Source organism: Oncorhynchus kisutch, linkage group LG17 (assembly GCF_002021735.2).
Source record: "Oncorhynchus kisutch isolate 150728-3 linkage group LG17, Okis_V2, whole genome shotgun sequence".
Taxonomy (NCBI): domain Eukaryota; kingdom Metazoa; phylum Chordata; class Actinopteri; order Salmoniformes; family Salmonidae; genus Oncorhynchus; species Oncorhynchus kisutch.
Window position 1 is genome coordinate 16179017 of NC_034190.2, and position 20265 is coordinate 16199281.

At 43.8% G+C, this 20265-nt stretch overlaps 1 protein-coding gene across 2 annotated transcripts; it reads right to left on the reverse strand.

Moving 5' to 3' along the window:
- Positions 1 to 281: 281 nt before the first annotated feature.
- Positions 282 to 19689, reverse strand: LOC109907240 (K(lysine) acetyltransferase 2B). 2 transcript variants are annotated; one of them, XM_020505098.2, is made up of 18 exons: positions 19349 to 19689; positions 18226 to 18352; positions 17933 to 18078; positions 17770 to 17856; positions 17486 to 17667; positions 17021 to 17212; positions 16801 to 16904; positions 12536 to 12661; positions 12161 to 12300; positions 11035 to 11243; positions 6287 to 6413; positions 5942 to 6052; positions 4705 to 4848; positions 4474 to 4588; positions 4291 to 4321; positions 2452 to 2515; positions 2277 to 2361; positions 282 to 2008 (listed from the first exon to the last, which is right to left on the reverse strand). In XM_020505098.2, the coding sequence occupies exons 1-18, from the start codon at positions 19547 to 19549 to the stop codon at positions 1815 to 1817; spliced, it is 2385 nt and encodes a 794-aa protein (XP_020360687.2). In that variant the 5' UTR covers positions 19550 to 19689; the 3' UTR covers positions 282 to 1814. The 2 variants fall into 2 exon arrangements, with proteins under 2 accessions (XP_020360687.2, XP_031651066.1); XM_031795206.1 differs by having other exon boundaries at positions 4291 to 4318; positions 19349 to 19669.
- Between the last annotated feature and the right edge of the window lie 576 nt (positions 19690 to 20265).

A 20265-nucleotide genomic window follows, 5' to 3' on the forward strand; every position in this document is an offset into this window, starting at 1 on the left:
CAAAGATCTGAACTTCTCAGTCAGTGTAATTTGCAGCAGCAAAAATAACTCCAATTCATTATTTTGACTTCTATTTTAATCAGTCTATAAAATCGGTTCTAACTACGGCATTAAAAGCAATATCAAATCAAATCAAATCAAATTTATTTATATAGCCCTTCGTACATCAGCTGATATCTCAAAGTGCTGTACAGAAACCCAGCCTAAAACCCCAAACAGCAAGCAATGCAGGTGGAGAAGCACAATAGTACAAAGGCCATGTAATAACTCTTCCAGACATATCACAAAATCCAGATTTATCCTATAGTTTAAAAAGTACAAACATCTTTATACAAAACAGAAAAACAAGATAGTACTGCACAATCTCTTTTCTTTTATCTTCAAAGTACAAAGGTAGCAATCTCCATTTGCTAGACAGAAATAATTAGGCAAATAAATTAAGACCTTTTGTTAAGCATTATTCCTTTAAATTATGGTACATAAATAAGGATGAACTATACATAGTTAAATAAGCCATAGCGTGCATTTCCCTAAACACAAAACAGCTCGATGGAAAACAAAAATGTTGTTATTCACCATGTGGTGCTGAATAGTTGCTTAAAAAATAAATAAGGGCATTTCCATGGTCACCTTTTGCCTTATGGGACTTTTTACATGGACAAGCAAGACGGGTAACTTATATACAGTACATTGAAAATATACATTAAATAATTCAAGAGGTTTAACCTCTTGAATTACTTAATGTATACATGTGGATTTGAAATATAATTTTCCTTTTTTTGGCAGGATGAACTCTAATAACATACATAGAAACTTTGACCTCATACATTCTGAGACACAGACCTCGGATGACGTCATGCGTACACTCACACGCGCTTTAGGTAACACACACACACACATTAGAACTAATGACTGATTACTATGGCTCTTGAGGAGAGGTTTCCTCTAGGTACAGATCAAGGATCAGCTTCCCATCCCACAATCATAACGGTTACCATTAGTAGGGAAAATGCTAAACTGACCCTGCAAAACTCACCCTGCACCATTACGACCCAGTAACACCAATCTGGAGACCGACAGACTGAATGGCTGAGTAACTGACTGGCTGATTATCCCTTCCCGTTTCTCCCAGACAGTCCAGTTGTTTACAGATGTGACGTCTACATGTAGTAGGACTCTGAACAGATGTAGGGTTAGGTTAGCTGTACAGGTGGAGTTTCTGCATGTAGTAGGACTCTGAACAGATGTAGGGTTAGGTTAGCTGTACAGGTGGAGTTTCTGCACGTAGTAGGACTCTGAACAGATGTAGGGTTAGGTTAGCTGTACAGGTGGACTTTCTGCATGTAGTAGGACTCTGAACAGATGTAGGGTTAGGTTAGCTGTACAGGTGGAGTTTCTGCATGTAGTAGGACTCTGAACAGATGTAGGGTTAGGTTAGCTGTACAGGTGGAGTTTCTGCATGTAGTAGGACTCTGAACAGATGTAGGGTTAGGTTAGCTGTACAGGTGGAGTTTCTACATGACATCTGTTTTCCTGAGTCAACAAAGACAAGGTGGAGCAAGGAGAAGCAGAGACTGATAAAACACAGTAAAAGACAGAGGAGGCAGTATGACAAGGATGGAGAGAAGAGAGTGATAGAACAGCAGACATTGACCCCTCCTCCCTACACCATATAGCCGGTCCTACTGTTTTTCTAGTTGACAAGAGTAGAAAAATAAAGACTAAGACAATAAAAACCTTTTGAAAATCATTAGAACTAAACCACACTCTCCCTTTAAGCCCCTCCCATCTCCCTTGAAGCCCCTCCCATCCCTTCACTTCTCAATGAGGCCCGCCTCCTTGATCTTAGTGTAGAAGACCTTCTCTAGCAGGTTGGCACACTTGTAGTACTGGCTCTCTGGAGGGTTGTACTCTCGACAGTTGGTGAAGATGCGCTGCATGTCGGCCATGAAGAGCTTCCGCGTGGTGTAGTACCTGCTCTTCAGACGCTCAGACATCGTCTTCAGGTCTGGAGATAATCACACAATACAACATTAACATGAATTTTGACTAACCTCTAGTCTAAATGATCAAATGAAACCAAACCAAACTCTGATGTGATTAACGAAAAACACACTATGACCACACTAACCATTACGTGTTGGTCTCTGACTAAGGTAACTATGCTCAATTCAGTTACCCATATTTGTTTTCTTACAAATTATGTACTGCTATATTCCTTCCCCTGAAGAGTTGACCCAGGCACAGATGTGTTCCATATGTAGTGCCATACATACCCATGGGGAAGCGGATGACTTGGTAGTAACCAGGAGCCTCAGTCTTCTTCACTGGTTCCATGAACGGCCAGGCATTCTGGTGACTCTATAACACATAACACATAGTGAGAAACCTGTGTGTGTGCGTGCGCACGTTGGTGCATGCGAGTTATGTGCATGTGTGCGTGCCCCTCACCTTAACGTGTTGTAAGATGGTCTTCAGGGTGCTGTACAGCTGATCTGGATCCTTCAGCTCCTTCCTGGGATCACAACAGGAAGTTATCACCTAATTTCCTGTCAGAGTTACCATAATGATAGCAGTGGTAGCTCACTAGTAAAGCCTTCGGACGAAACCCTCAAATCCTATTTTTTTTCTGTTTACTAAAATGGTATGCACAATAGATGAGAATAAGCTGTTTACTAAAATGGTATGCACAATAGATGAGAATAAGCTGTTTACTAAAATGGTATACACAATAGATGAGAATAAGCTGTTTACTAAAATGGTATGCACAATAGATGAGAATAAGCTGTTTACTAAAATGGTATGCACAATAGATGAGAATAAGCTGTTTACTAAAATGGTATGCACAATAGATGAGAATAAGCTGTTTACTAAAATGGTATGCACAATAGATGAGAATAAGCTGTTTACTAAAATGGTATGCACAATAGATGAGAATAAGCTGTTTACTAAAATGGTATACACAATAGATGAGAATAAGCTGTTTACTAAAATGGTATACACAATAGATGAGAATAAGCTGTTTACTAAAATGGTATACACAATAGATGAGAATAAGCTGTTTACTAAAATGGTATACACAATAGATGAGAATAAGCTGTTTACTAAAATGGTATGCACAATAGATGAGAATAAGCTGTTTACTAAAATGGTATACACAATAGATGAGAATAAGCTGTTTACTAAAATGGTATGCACAATAGATGAGAATAAGCTGTTTACTAAAATGGTATGCACAATAGATGAGAATAAGCTGTTTACTAAAATGGTATACACAATAGATGAGAATAAGCTGTTTACTAAAATGGTATGCACAATAGATGAGAATAAGCTGTTTACTAAAATGGTATACACAATAGATGAGAATAAGCTGTTTACTAAAATGGTATACACAACAGATGAGAATAAGCTGTTTACTAAAATGGTATGCACAATAGATGAGAATAAGCTGTTTACTAAAATGGTATACACAATAGATGAGAATAAGCTGTTTACTAAAATGGTATGCACAATAGATGAGAATAAGCTGTTTACTAAAATGGTATACACAATAGATGAGAATAAGCTGTTTACTAAAATGGTATGCACAATAGATGAGAATAAGCTGTTTACTAAAATGGTATACACAATAGATGAGAATAAGCTGTTTACTAAAATGGTATGCACAATAGATGAGAATAAGCTGTTTACTAAAATGGTATACACAATAGATGAGAATAAGCTGTTTACTAAAATGGTAAGCACAATAGATGAGAATAAGCTGTTTACTAAAATGGTAAGCACAATAGATGAGAATAAGCTGTTTACTAAAATGGTATGCACAATAGATGAGAATAAGCTGTTTACTAAAATGGTATACACAATAGATGAGAATAAGCTGTTTACTAAAATGGTATGCACAATAGATGAGAATAAGCTGTTTACTAAAATGGTATACACAATAGATGAGAATAAGCTGTTTACTAAAATGGTAAGCACAATAGATGAGAATAAGCTGTTTACTAAAATGGTAAGCACAATAGATGAGAATAAGCTGTTTACTAAAATGGTATGCACAATAGATGAGAATAAGCTGTTTACTAAAATGGTATGCACAATAGATGAGAATAAGCTGTTTACTAAAATGGTATGCACAAAAGATGAGAATAAGCTGTTTACTAAAATGGTATGCACAATAGATGAGAATAAGCTGTTTACTAAAATGGTATGCACAATAGATGAGAATAAGCTGTTTACTAAAATGGTATGCACAATAGATGAGAATAAGCTATAAGGAACTGAAAGACCCACCCTTTTCCCACCGGTTTCCATCCAGTTTCTCCTGGTGACAAAGAGGAGCTGAGTTAAATTAGAGACACTGTCCACACACTTCCTTCCTACCCCACTTCACTGCTACCTCTCTTTAGATTTGCCTTTGAACCTTTGCTGAAGGTAGACTAATTAGGCATATAATGACAGGGGGAGAAACTCAACGTATTCCAGGAATGCTCTCAATGGGAATCTGCCGAACTCCTTCCTTAAAACAGGAAAGTCCTGGGTAGACCTTTCTGATCTGAGCCTGCTTCCTCTCTATCAGTTTCTTTATGATCTGAGAGAGAGAGAGAGAGAGAGAGGAAGACAGAAAGAGAGAGAGAGAAAATAGAGGTAACTCAATTTATTATACAGATAGACATGTTTGTAGGCGCACACACACACCACACACACCTCCTTCTGTTTCTTGATGATGACGGAGAACTCGGTGTAAGGGATGCTGGGGTTGAGCTCACAGCCCATCAGCGTCGCTCCCTCATAATCTTTGATGTAGCCCAGATACTTGGCCTTGGGAACCTTGATGTCTTTAGAGAAGCCCTGATACACAGACAGACAGACAGACAGACAGACAGACAGACAGACAGAGAGAGAGAGAGAGAGAGAGAGAGAGAGAGAGAGAGAGAGAGAGAGAGAGAGAGAGAGAGAGAGAGAGAGAGAGAGAGAGAGAGAGAGAGAGAGAGAGAGAGAGAGAGAGAGAGACAGACAGACAGACAGACAGAGACAGACAGAGACACAGACAGACAGAGACACAGACAGACAGACAGAGAGAGAGAGAGAGAGAGAGAGAGAGAGAGAGAGAGAGAGAGAGAGAGAGAGAGAGAGAGAGAGAGAGAGAAAGAGCGACAGACAGACAGACAGACAGACAGACAGACAGACAGACAGACAGACAGACAGACAGACAGACAGACAGACAGACAGACAGACAGACAGACAGACAGAGACACAGAGACACAGAGACACAGAGACACAGAGACACAGAGACAGACAGACAGACAGACAGACAGACAGACAGACAGACAGACAGACAGAGAGAGAGAGACAGACAGATAGAGAGAGACACACAGAGCGAGACAGAGCTGTAAGAGAGGTCCATTTCACAAAGACACCCAGTTTATTGATGTTTCCCTATGCTGGATTCTGGGTACTAACTCTTAAACTTGGGATAGGGCTAATTATCAGGTATCCTATTGAAATATTGAGTGCTTAGGTTTAGAGGGTCTACACCAGAAGTTAATGGTTACCTGTAGGAGGAAGTTATATGGTGGGTGCAATTAAGCTTGGAATGTGCTGAGTGTAGGGAAAGCGATCACATTGATAAGAGGAGTGAGCACTTTGGGGTAGAGGTCAGGTCAGATGAAGTGAGGAAGAACAGTTATCACTAAGGTTCTGTCTAGCAACAGAGATGCATTGGCTGTTCAGGTGTGTAGGTGGAAAGGTTAAATATCAGTGCTTGTGTTAAATGTTGTTGTCTAATGCAGCTGTATTGACCCCCTGGGAGAATAAACTTAGTTAATCTTTCATAGTGTCCGTCGAGTTTTATACTCTGAGAATTAGAACCTAACATCTAACATAACAAGATAACCAATAATGCCATTTGCTGATCTTTTTAAGCAGCCAATCATGTACTGACCTGCTTTTTGAAGTAGCCAATGGCGTACTCGTCTGCGTAGGTGAGGAAGTTAAGGATGTCGTGCTTGATGTGATATTCTTTCAGGTGGTTCATCAGGTGAGTGCCATACCCCTGGAAACGATAGGTAGGGGTCAAAGGTAAAAACTTATCAATCAAGAAGAATGAGGTACATCCGTAAAGACCAACAGAAATTTGACTAGAAGGGGAACCGTAGCCTGGTCCCAGAACTGTTTGTTTGTGTATAGCGAAGTCCTATGGTCACTGTCATGTGGAACATTATCATAGGAGTTGGAAAGACGGTACAAACAGATCTGGGACCGGGCTAAAAGAGCTGCAGTCTTGTACCTTGACCTGCTCGTTGGAGGTGACAGCACAGAACACGATCTCTGTGAAACCCTGTGAGGGAAACATCCGAAAACAGATTCCTCCAATCACACGGCCATCTTTGATCAGCGACAGCGTCTTGTGCTTCCTGTTTGGAGAGGAAATAAATAGTTCCCTTTTTCTTATTCACTTCAATGATAATGTCATCGCAACAACTCATACTACGGCCAGGTTCAATGGTTGCCATAACATTGAGCGGTCAAACATACTTGTAATGTAACATATCTATTTCTGTATCAAATATTATAAACCAAATAATTACATTTTGTTTACAACTGTAGAGCAACTTTATATAAAGCAGTGGTCACTAACCGGTTGATCTCTAAGCCATTCCTAGTTGATCACTACACATTTCTTAATAAACAACAACATTCCTACTTTTTCTATATTCGTTTTGCGCTGTTGTCGGAATGTGCACTTGATTCATCAGCCCTAGCGCTCAGAAGGGAAAGTGTTCCCATTTTTAACCATTTCAAGTCTCTGAAGGTAGAACTCTGCCTGCCCGGCAGGCACAGAGAGCATATCAAGTGCACTTATAGGCCTACCGCTAGACAATCAGATACTTTAGATCACCGCGTAGACTGAGCCATAGACTGTAAAAAGAAGCCTCGACCGCACAGCAAAGTTGAAACGGAGATTTCAAAACTTTTAAAACCTGACTTGAGAGAGACTCAACGAACACAGCAAAGAGTAAGTTCATGTTTAAGTTGTTATTCACCACTGTCAACACTTTGTTCAATACTTTGATAAGACATCAAATTCTTCCTACTTCCACTCACCTTACAACCAGCACTGCCGCTGTATGAATGACTATAGCAAAGTGTTCCCATAAGCTTGTGTGGTTATTATTAGCTGCTTGTGTCTTTTTTAATATCGAGGAATATTTCCCTTTCTCTGGTCATAGGAGTATCAACATGAATTGGTGCATGAGGCAGAAATAATGCAGTGTGACTTTCGCCATCAGCTTGAAGACTGAGGGAGTGAGAGGGATTCAGGTGAGAGGCAGCCTCACCTCTGCTCCCTCTCTCCCCTCAGACTGACCTGAGTGTCAACTGAGTGTCAACTTCCGGCGCCGACAGAGATGGCCGCCTCGCTTCGCGTTCCTAGGAAACTATGCATTTTTTTTTTTTTTTACGTGTTATTTCTTACATTGGTACCCCAGGTCATCTTAGGTTTCATTACATACAGTCGAGAAGAACTACTGAATATAAGATCAGCGTTAACTCACCATCAGTACGACCAAGAATATGTTTTTTTTCACGACGCGGATCCTGTGTTCTGCCTCTCAAACAGAACAACGGAATGGATCCCATGCAGCGACCCAAAAAGACGACTCAGAAAAAGAGGGAAACGAGACGGTCTTCTGGTCAGACTCCGGAGACGGGCACATCGTGCACCACTCCCTAGCATTCTTCTCGCCAATGTCCAGTCTCTTGACAACAAGGTTGATGAAATCCGAGCAAGGGTAGCATTCCAGAGGGACATCAGAGACTGTAACGTTCTTTGCTTCACGGAAACATGGCTCACTGGAGAGACGCTATCGGAGGCGGTGCAGCCAGCGAACTTTATTTGACTCTTTGCAAACTGGAATCCATTTATCCGGAGGCTGCATTCATTGTAGCTGGGGATTTTAACAAGGCTAATCTGAAAACAAGACTCCCTAAATTTTATCAGCATATCGATTGCGCAACCAGGGGTGGAAAAACCTTGGATCATTGTTACTCTAACTTCCGCAACGCATATAAGGCCCTGCCCCGCCCTCCTTTCGGAAAAGCTGACCACGACTCCATTTTGTTGATCCCTGCCTACAGACAGAAACTAAAACAAGAGGCTCCCACGCTGAGGTCTGTCCAACGCTGGTCCGACCAAGCTGACTCCACACTCCAAGACTGCTTCCATCACGTGGACTGGGATATGTTTCGTATTGCGTCAGATAACAATATTGACGAATACGCTGATTCGGTGTGCGAGTTCATTAGAATGTGCGTTGAAGATGTCGTTCCCATAGCAACGATTAAAACATTCCCTAACCAGAAACCGTGGATTGATGGCAGCATTCGCGTGAAACTGAAAGCGCGAACTACTGCTTTTAATCAGGGCAAGGTGACTGGTAACATGACCGAATACAAACAGTGCAGCTATTCCCTCCGCAAGGCTATCAAACAAGCTAAGCGTCAGTACAGAGACAAAGTAGAATCTCAATTCAACGGCTCAGACACAAGAGGCATGTGGCAGGGTCTACAGTCAATCACGGACTACAAGAAGAAATCCAGCCCAGTCACGGACCAGGATGTCTTGCTCCCAGGCAGACTAAATAACTTTTTTGCCCGCTTTGAGGACAATACAGTGCCACTGACACGGCCTGCAACGAAAACATGCGGACTCTCCTTCACTGCAGCCGAGGTGAGTAAGACATTTAAACGTGTTAACCCTCGCAAGGCTGCAGGCCCAGACGGCATCCCCAGCCGCGCCCTCAGAGCATGCGCAGACCAGCTGGCCGGTGTGTTTACGGACATATTCAATCAATCCCTATACCAGTCTGCTGTTCCCACATGCTTCAAGAGGGCCACCATTGTTCCTGTTCCCAAGAAAGCTAAGGTAACTGAGCTAAATGACTTCCGTGATCATGAAGTGCTTTGAGAGACTAGTCAAGGACCATATCACCTCCACCCTACCTGACACCCTAGACCCACTCCAATTTGCTTACCGCCCAAATAGGTCCACAGACGATGCAATCTCAACCACACTGCACACTGCCCTAACCCATCTGGACAAGAGGAATACCTATGTGAGAATGCTGTTCATCGACTACAGCTCGGCATTCAACACCATAGTACCCTCCAAGCTCGTCATCAAGCAAAAGACCCTGGGTCTCGACCCCGCCCTGTGCAACTGGGTACTGGACTTCCTGACGGGCCGCCCCCAGGTGGTGAGGGTAGGCAACAACATCTCCACCCCGCTGATCCTCAACACTGGGGCCCCACAAGGGTGCGTTCTGAGCCCTCTCCTGTACTCCCTGTTCACCCATGACTGCGTGGCCACGCACGCCTCCAACTCAATCATCAAGTTTGCGTACGACACAACAGTGGTAGGCGTCAAGCCAACAACGACGAGACGGCCTACAGGGAGGAGGTGAGGGCTCTCGGAGTGTGGTGTCAGGAAAATAACCTCACACTCAACGTCAACAAAACTAAGGAGATGATTGTGGACTTCAGGAAACAGCAGAGGGAACACCCCCCTATCCACATCGATGGAACAGTAGTGGAGAGGGTAGCAAGTTTTAAGTTCCTCGGCATACACATCACAGACAAACTGAATTGGTCCACTCACACAGACAGTATCGTGAAGAAGGCGCAGCAGCGCCTCTTCAACCTCAGGAGGCTGAAGAAATTCGGCTTGTCACCAAAAGCACTCACAAACTTCTACAGATGCACAATCGAGAGCATCCTGGCGGGCTGTATCACCGCCTGGTACGGCAACTGCTCCGCCCACAACCGTAAGGCTCTCCAGAGGGTAGTGATGTCTGCACAACGCATCACCGGGGGCAAACTACCTGCCCTCCAGGACACCTACACCACCCGATGTTACAGGAAGGCCATAAAGATCATCAAGGACATCAACCGCCTGAGCCACTGCCTGTTCACCCCGCTATCATCCAGAAGGCGAGGTCAGTACAGGTGCATCAAAGCTGGGACCGAGAGACTGAAAAACAGCTTCTATCTCAAGGCCATCAGACTGTTAAACAGCCACCACTAACATTGAGTGGCTGCTGCCAACACACTGACACTGACTCAACTCCAGCCACTTTAATAATGGGAATTGATGGGAAATGATGTAAATATATCACTAGGCATTTTAAACAATGCTACCTTATATAATGTTACTTACCCTACATTATTCATCTCATATGCATACGTATACTGTACTCTATATCATCGACTGCATCCTTATGTAATACATGTATCACTAGCCACTTTAACTATGCCACTTTGTTTACATACTCATCTCATATGTATATACTGTACTCGATACCATCTACTGTATCTTGCCTATGCTGCTCTGTACCATCACTCATTCATATATCCTTATGTACATATTCTTTATCCCCTTACACTGTGTATAAGACAGTAGTTTTGGAATTGTTAGTTAGATTACTTGTTGGTTATTACTGCATTGTCGGAACTAGAAGCACAAGCATTTCGCTACACTCGCATTAACATCTGCTAACCATGTGTATGTGACAAATAAAATTTGATTTGATTTGATTTGAGATGCAGGCAATCAGGCCAGTAAAGAAAATGAAGCAAATGATTATGCTCACTCAGCTGTGCCTCAAGTAATACAACACATTATCTATTACCAGTGTGATCATACACCTACATGTTTTAAATATAATTTCAAAATGGTCTGAGAACAACCACATTGGCAGGGAAATTCAAGCATAGTCAATATGCAGTGATAATGTATTGGGCCTGTATCCTTCTGCACAAACTTCATTGCTACATAACTGTTTTTGATTGGTTTTAATGTTGCATTGGCATCAGTCATGTTAAAACAATTCTGAGCAGTAGAGCTCAGCTTGCATTTTGAGTCAGTAAGTGATCTCCTCTCAGAAAAGGTTGATGTAAATATTTTCTTTCTGTGCTACAAAGTTGGGACAATTTCTCTCTTTGGGGGCAAGCAGGGTCCATCTCTACCGTAACACTCACGGGTCGAAGACGAGGCGTGTGATGTACTCTTTGGGCATGCGAGGCAGCTGGTGGGAGAAGACGTTCTGGAGGCCCACCAACCACATCAGGATCCTTTTGTTGGGCTTCTGGTTGAGGGAGTTCCCGATGACGTGGAACTCTATCACCCCCCTCCTCTCCTCCAGGCGTGCCGCCTCATCACGGGCTGAGTGGGCCGACAGCAGGCTGGTCTGGGGGGTAGGGGATGACGTCAGCCTTACTCATCATCATCAAGTCCTATTAGAGTACTCATTTTGATTTAGCAGTGTTCCATCAGCAGCAGCAGTAGCTTCAACATCATCATCAACCTCTATAATACTGTCTCTAAAACAATGACTTACAGGGGTGGGCAATCATAATCAGATATCCATGCACTAACTGATTTTTAACTGAGATGGAATAGAGTGTAACAGGCTGACAACACCGCACGCGACACGAGCGTTGCAAAATAAATGTTGAATTCTATGTTATTCATTTATTGCACCCATACTGCTCGCCAGCGTCTGCATTGCCAAGGGCTAAAATAGAAGTCCTTTCTATTTCTGACGCAGATCGCGCTGCAAGTCATGCCTCTCCCATCTCCTCATTGGTTATACCCACATGGGTGACTGAAAGACGAACATGGTCAGTGGTGGTAATGAACCTAATTTATGAAAGTTGCCAATCGCAATATAAAGTCAAGAGAAGAAAAAGCCTGGAAGGAAGAGAGATGATTAGAAACTATTCAGTTGACCGTTTTATGTGTGGATTAATTGACGGAGTAGAGGACCTTGTGCATTTCAGGTAAAATAACAACTCAATGTTTATATTCCAGGACAAATTAGCTAGCAACAACAAGCTAGCTAAATAGGACAAATTAGCTAGCAAGTGCAAGCTCACTAGCTAAATTGCCATGCATGTTTAATGCTTTTTGACCTGTCCCCAAATTAATATAATTGGTTCAGAGTTTGTTTCGATATTTTAACCTGCGTGTCATGATCGCATTTGGTGTAGGGGGACAAAATAAATGTATGCACGATGGCGCACACGCGCAGCCGGTTTGGGTTCCGTGTTAAGCTCTGGAATTATTGATGACTATATGTTGGACTGACTGAGCGTTTGATGTTACCTCTGGTCCCAGCATGGAGGTCGGGTCAGTAATGGTTGCCATGACTTCGTTGATGAGTTCCATGGGGATGTCGCCTACGATCCTGAGCTTCTTAGTCTCGTCATGGGGGATGGGCTCCGATGGCTTCCGCTTCTGACCACCTACACAGGTAGATCATATGTCAAGTTGCCCCTAGAAACTGATCTGGCCTATTTGAATTTTTTTTACCCTTATTTTACCAGGTAAGTTGACTGAGAACACATTCTCATTTACAGCAACAACCTGGGGAATTGTCTCAGGGGAGAGGAGGAGGAATGGATGAGCCTAATGGTTAAGATTATAATTTCTGGTGGGTAAATTGATCCTAGATCTGTGTCTAGAGCCTGTTGTGTTTACCTGGGCTGGGTTCCAGAGCAGAGGCTGTCTTCCTGGCAGGACTGACACTGCCACAGCTCGATGGGTCCACTGATACTGGGCTGGTGCTGTAGTACAGAGGCCTGGCCACCGGGGGCGCACTGATCACTGTCATTATACACAGGTGAGACCATCAGATGAATCAGATTAATTTAACAGTGGAGAGAAGCACTCATATCAAATCTTTCAAAGAGAGAGCATCACAAGTTATGGGCTAAACAAGGAAGTGAGTTACAAAAATAATATGATCGCTGTGCAGGGTTGCCAGGTCTAGCTAGAATTTCCAGCCCAATGACCACTCAAAACCCACCCAAAAGGCCTGAAAACTAGCCCATTTAAAAAATAAAATACAGCAATACAATAAACCCCTTTTCCATAATGTTATCAAGGCAATTAAGAAGGAATATCGTAGTAATTTGTAACAACGTTAGAAGCAAAATGAGATTTTCCTCAAAATAATAATTATTGCGAACTATGACATGATGTACTGAAGGAATTTGAATATTTTGGAAGAGAAAATGTAATTTGCTCTTATTAAATTCGCCTTATCCTTTTTCTTCAATTATGTTGATTTAACTTGTTTGACTGCTATGATTAAGCAATAAGATACAAGGGGGGGGGGGGGGGGGGTATATGGCCAATATACAGTACCACGGCTAAGGCCTTTAAAATTTAAAAAAAAAAGTTTGACCTTTATTTAACCAGACAAGTCAGTTAAGAACAAATTCTTATTTTCAATGACAGCCTAGGAACAGTGGGTTAACTGCCTGTTCAGGGGCAGAACAACAGATTTGTACCTTGTCAGCTCAGGGGTTTGAACTTGCAACCTTCCGGTTACTAGTCCAACGCTCTAACCACTAGGCTACCCTGCCTGTTCTTAAGCATGTAACACGTAACACGGAGTGCCTGGATACGGTCATTAGCCGTGGTATATTAACCATATACAACAAACCCCGGGGTGCCTTTTTGCCATCATAAACTGGTTGCCAATGTAATTAGTACAGTAAAAAAATGGTATATGGTCTGATATACCACGGCTTTCAGCCAATCAGCATTCAGGGCTTGAACCAGGTTTATATATCCCCTTTGCACATGTGCATAACTATGCAAGAGAGTTTGAGTGATAAAAGTTGGACATCTCGAAATCTCTGAGCAAGAAACTTTGACGAACATAAAAAACTAATGTCATGCTATTTTCTGGCAATTGTGCTGTTATTATGTGCTAGATGTTAAAACTACAAACAGTTAAATGGCCCATTTTCAAGATTGACTTATAGGCATAGGCATAGGCTAGTGACTAAAATCTGGGTTTAGAATTGTACTTACATTTTGCCATGGTTTGCTTAGATAGATGCAGGTAGCCTATAGCCCCTGATAGGCCAACATCTCATTTCAGGATAATCTACTGTAGCCTAGACAAAATGTAGGCAAGATGTAAACTGAACAATTTAGCAGCATGCTTAGTTCAAATTAACAGACTCAGAATTTCATTCACTGAATTGATCACCCCTTTGGCCCTCCCCACCAGAAACAGCCTGCCTTACTGTCAGCAGCAGGTCAGTGAAAGATAACTTTTTTAAGAGAAATGCCATGGCGGCCGCGGTGCTACTTAGAAATAGCCCTAAAACACGCAAACAATACATTTTCACCCACAACATAGTTTTTAAAGTAGCCTGATTTGTCGGTAAAACCACAAATATGGCAACACTGTTGCTGTGATAGAAATGTATGGATTTTCGCCATTTTAAAAGTCCAATCCAATACAGCTGTAGCAGGCTTGCACCCTCTCCCGCCTAAATTTCAACCACACCCCTTTCAAGTCCCACTTTGAGGCAAAATGTTCCCACGCCAGGAGCCTGGGGACGCTGTTAATGGGTATTATGCCAAGTTACATGGTCTGTAACCTGATTTGATGTGAGAAATCAGAGTATGAGGGCCGCGTTGTATGTACATGTGCCCAGGACACAGCAAACTTCCCGGGGTCCAGGGCCAACTCCTTCTTGACATCTTGGTCCAAGGAGATTAGTATTTGTTCAGTTGGTGACCCCCCAAAAAACTGACACATTTTGGGAAAACTAAAAACAGGCATGCCAAACTACCAAACAAACCAGCAGCCTCACAGCTCTGCCAGCTGGGACAGACTAATAAGAATAATAATAACCCTAAACGCCTGCACCTGATGTGCTTATGAAGGCTTCCTAGCAGAGCCCTGGCCTTGACTCGGTTGGTGCTGCCACCTGGTGATGGGGTGTGGAAGTGTATCCTGGTAGTGCAGGGTTCTTGAACCTTTTGTTGCATAGGGACCCCCTCCCATGCAAACCGGCGACCCAGGGACACTCATCATATGTTAGCAAAAACAATTTATTCACATGTCTTGTCTTATCATCAGGTGAATGATAATGGCAAGGATAAGTAATAAACATTTTAAAATGAATAGATTTGGTATAGTTTTCTATTTGTTTGACCTCCCCACATTATAATTGGAAGAGGAAGTGTAAAATCTAGCATAACCTTTTAGCTAGACATCCAAACACATTTTTGCTAAAGAGAAGCAGTTTAGATGGCTGAACAAAGGTTAGCCATGTATTGGCAAACATGTATTTCCAAGTCAAGAAAACTTACCAGCAGACAGCGGCACTTGTCGCAATGGAAGCCTAATGACCGGTAGTCTACTGACCGGTAGTCTACTGACCGGTAGCCTAATGACCGGTAGCCTAATGACCGGTAGCCTAATGACCGGTAGTCTACTGACCGGTAGTCTACTAACCGGTAGTCTACTGACCGGTAGCCTAATGACCGGTAGTCTACTGAGGTAGTCTACTGACCGGTAGCCTACTGACCGGTAGCCTAATGACCGGTAGTCTACTGACCGGTAGCCTACTGATCGGTAGCCTAATGACCGGTAGTCTACTGACCGGTAGCCTAATGACCGGTAGTCTACTGACCGGTAGCCTACTGATCGGTAGCCTACTGACCGGTAGCCTAATGACCGGTAGTCTACTGACCAGTAGTCTACTGACCGGTAGCCTAATGACCGGTAGTCTACTGACCGGTAGCCTATTGACCGGTAGCCTAATGACCGGTAGTCTACTGACCGGTAGCCTATTGACCGGTAGCCTAATGACCGGTAGTCTACTGACTGGTAGCCTACTGACCGGTAGCCTACTGACCGGTAGTCTACTGACCGGTAGCCTACTGACCGGTAGTCTACTGACCGGTAGCCTACTGACCGGTAGTCTACTGACCGGTAGCCTATTGACCGGTAGTCTACTGACCGGTAGCCTATTGACCGGTAGCCTACTGACCGGTAGCCTATTGACCGGTAGTCTACTGACCGGTAGTCTACTGACCGGTAGCCTAATGACCGGTAGTCTACTGACCGGTAGTCTACTGACCGGTAGCCTATTGACCGGTAGTCTACTGACCGGTTGCCTATTGACCGGTAGTCTATTGACCTGTAGCCTATTGACCTGTAGCCTACTGACAGGTAGCCTATTGACCTGTAGCCTACTGACCGGTAGCCTATTGATCTGTAGCCTACTGACCGGTAGCCTACTGACCGGTAGTCTATTGACCTGTAGCCTACTGACCGGTAGCCTACTGACCGGTAGCCTACTGACCGGTAGCCTATTGACCTGTAGCCTACTGACCGGTAGTCTACTGACCGGTAGCCTATTGACCTGTAGCCTACTGACCGGTAGCCTATTGACCTGTAGCCTACTGACCGGTAGCCTACTGACCGGTAGCCTACTGACCGGTAGCCTATTGACCTGTAGCCTACTGACCGGTAGCCTACTGACCGGTAGCCTATTGACCTGTAGCCTACTGACCGGTAGCCTACTGACCGGTAGCCTATTGACCTGTAGCCTACTGACCGGTAGCCTACTGACCGGTAGCCTATTGACCTGTAGCCTACTGACCGGTAGCCTACTGGCTACTTTGAAGAATATAAAATATATTTTGATTTGTTTAACACTTTTTTGGTTACTTTATGATTCCATATGTGTTATGTCATAGTTTTAATTCCTTCACTAGTATTCTACAATGTAGAAAATAGTCCAAATAAAGAAAAACCCTTGAATGACTGTGTCCAAACTTTAAACTGGTACTGTATATTTTCATGGACCCCCTGCAGAGCCCCCCGGTTGTAAATACCCCTGTTCTAGTGTGTTGCCTAATTGTGTGTTAACACTAAACTACCCCCCATATCATATCACTGCTACAGTTCAAGGGTCAGGTGTGTTTACCTGTATGGATTTGGATCTGTCCTCCTGTGGATCCAACCAGGAAGTCTTCGCTCCAGATGGGAGAGCTGTGACTGTACACTTCCTCCTCCAACATGGACAGGAATCTACAGCACACAGATGTCTTCATCACACCTACTGTTGACAGAGACTAGGAATCCTCCTCTACCTCATGTGTGTGTGTGTGCACGATGCGCATGTATGCCCTCAGTGTGTCTCTTACTTGGGGAAGTGTGTAAGGATGAGAGTGCGTTTCTCCGGGGGTAACGTATCCTTCTCCTGCCTGGCCTGCTCTAGCAGCTGTTTCCTCATCACAGTGAAGACTGAGCCCAGCAGGGTCCGACCGAAGATCTGGGTCATTTCGTACCGCGGTAGACTGTCACAGAACTGGGGGACATTGCAGTAGCACAGCCATCTGGGGGGAAAAATATGGGCTTGATTATGGGTTATAATGTTGATACAACTTGAATGAAATGTGTGCATCATCTATTGGTATGAAGAGGTTTTCACCGACTCTAGGAGGACAATGTATCTGTTGGTACCAAGGTTCAAGTTACAGGTGTACTAGGCACTAAACACACCAGAGCTACAGTAATCGATGTTTAAGTGTTTGCGAAATGAAGGTGGGCACATCATCAAAGTGTGCCTGCCAGCAGTTGCAATTGAATCATCAAAAGGCGCCTGCTACCTGGTGTAGTTGACTTTGTACCCGGCAGCATCATCAGCAGGCGCCCGCTGTCGTCTCTGTGAGGGCGTCTCCAGCTGCCAGTAGTTGATCTGGTTGAGGAACATCTTGGCCAGCTCCACAATGGTCTGACGCTCCTTGGAGGGAAGATGGCTGAACTTGTACTGGACAAAGTTATTCACCCCCTGTTGAAGACACAGAGATCATGTAAACAACATATAATGTCTACATCTTGTGGAAGTCTGATCTAAATGTGTCACTTTTCCTCAGAGTGTGTGTGCACTTGCCTGTTCGATGCTGGGTTTCTCAAAGGGAGGACTTTCCTGCGCCTCCACCACAGGTTTGCCCATCTGAAGGATGCATTTCCTCAACAGCTGAAGGAGAAAGAAGAAATTGTGAAACCGATGCACTGAAAGTAATGTGTTGTAGACATGTTGAGCTGTGGCTAACCTTGAAGAGGGAGAAGTAGACTTGTTTGGTGTCAGCATCCTCTTCTTTGTGTACACATGTGTACAGGTACTCCACATCTAGGACTATACCCAGAAGCCTGTTCATCTCCTCCTCTGAGACGTTCTCTAGGTGGGTTACATGGTCACCTGAGAGGGAGAGAAAGAGTCAGAGAGGGGGAGAGAGAGGACAGACTTTATTTTGTTTCTCTGACTAATGTACCTCTGAAAACCTGCTTTATTACCTGGCTTTTCTAGAACATTACATCTGCCTGTACCATCTACCCCTAGTCTTACCCAGTGTGTGGGAACAACTGCGGCAGGGCTCCAGCAGGTTGACAGTGTTGGGCTGCTGGTCTGTACGGGGCGGCGTGGGGGGGGGATTCTGGCTCTTCCAGCCGTTACACTTACAGGCCCCCTCAGCCTACAGCAAAGGGTCACAAGGATTATAAAGCCACATAAGCACACAGACATGCTATTACATGTTTATAAACCTGTTTAATTCTCTATGTCATAAATTGACAAGTGATGGACAGCTTGGTAAACAAGTGGCATACTAGCGCTAACTTTGCTGCTGATATCTACTTGATTGAGGAAAATGTACTTACTATGACTGAGATATGTGGTTGTCTCACCTAGCTATAAAGGGAAAATCTACTCAAAACTAAAATGTAGTCGTTTTTGAGTGGATTTTCCCTTTAAGATGAATGCACTACCTGTAAGTCGGTCTGGATAAGAGCCTCTGCTAAAGATAAATTATTAAAACGTATATGTAAAACGCATAGCTAAATCCGCGCCTGGTGGGACAGCCCTCTTACTACAAGTGCTACATATCTGTTATTATTTTCAGCTGGAGCTGCGCACAGGAACATGCGCCGATGAACAACAACAAACTCCGCCCCCCAACAGCTGTCACCCTGTCAAAACAAAGACGTCTCTCCTTGCAGATGTTATATAAACGCAATAAATACTTAATAGTTTAGAACGCCGCGCCACGCTGACAGACAGAAAAAGCACTGTCACTTTTCCAGAGGGGTGAATTACACTCCGCACACTCCCCTAGCTTGGAGTCATTCAGGCTATGCACCACCACGCAAAACCTGAATTTGTCAAAGCGCAAGAGAATGTTTAAATCTACTCTCCCGCCTAGAAAGAAACATTGTAATAGTAAATATGGGAGCGCCAGCTTGAACGTGTCGCCGTTTTTGATCATGATATTATTTTCCAAAAGGACCATTTTGCATAAATAGAGAATGGGGGATATGAAAAAATATATATATTGTGCGGCAATGGCTTCCTTTACTGCGCTTGCATTATAGCAGCACTGCAAACCAACAAGCATTTGAAGCACAATCCATTTGCAAAATATTGAAACATTTATAATAATTTCTAAATAATTTAATAATGGACGACATACTACCTTGCAAGAGGAATACACTCCGAGCTTCTCCAGTTTCTTAGGGCGCGGGGAGGAGCGGAGCTGCGCCTTCTTCGCCGCGATTCGTGCCGATCCTACCGTGGCGCCCGAACCCTCCGTTCCCCCGGCTCCCGGAGCCGCAGGAGCCGATCCCGCCGCACCGATGGCCGGGGAGCCCTGCTGAACACCTGCGCCCTCGGACATCCTCGATACCGAGACCGAACGCGATCCCCGACCCTGGAGCTAAAACGTTAAAATGTCCCGTTCTCTATTACACTACGCTTGAATCAGACATGGCGCTCATCCCTACTTTTTTTATTTGTCATTGTAGGTCCGTTTTTTCTCCACTAGGGGTGACAAAAATTGGTATTCCAGTAGGCTATGAATCAGGGGAGAGGTCACAAAAAATGTAACAATTTGTAGCAAGAATTTCAAGGTCAAATGTAACCGAGCAGTGACAAGTGGTGTCAGAAACCGTCATAGGCATAACAGTAGGCCCAGGCCTGCAGTAGTCTACCGAAATGGGAAGGGCAGACAAAAGCTGATCCTGATGTCTGCCTTACAAATACCACAATAATGTAACAGGCCTTGTAGTTACACGAGTAGCTGTCAGGGCTGCTTTCTGAGAGCCAGGGTGAGGACAAGTTTGATATTTATTTAACTAGGCAAGTCAGTTAAGAAAAAAAAAAATATTTACAATGATGGCCTACCCTGGCCAAACACTAACGACGCTGGGCCAATTGTGTGCCGCCCTATGGGACTTCCAATCACGGCCGGTTGCAATACAGCCTGGTAACGCCTAGCACTGAGATGCAGTGCCTTAGACCGCTGCGCCACCCGGGGGGGTGGGGTCAAATCATGACGTTGAAGCTCTATAAAGATGCCCGATTGTCTTTACATGGAATTCCTAGTTGGATGAC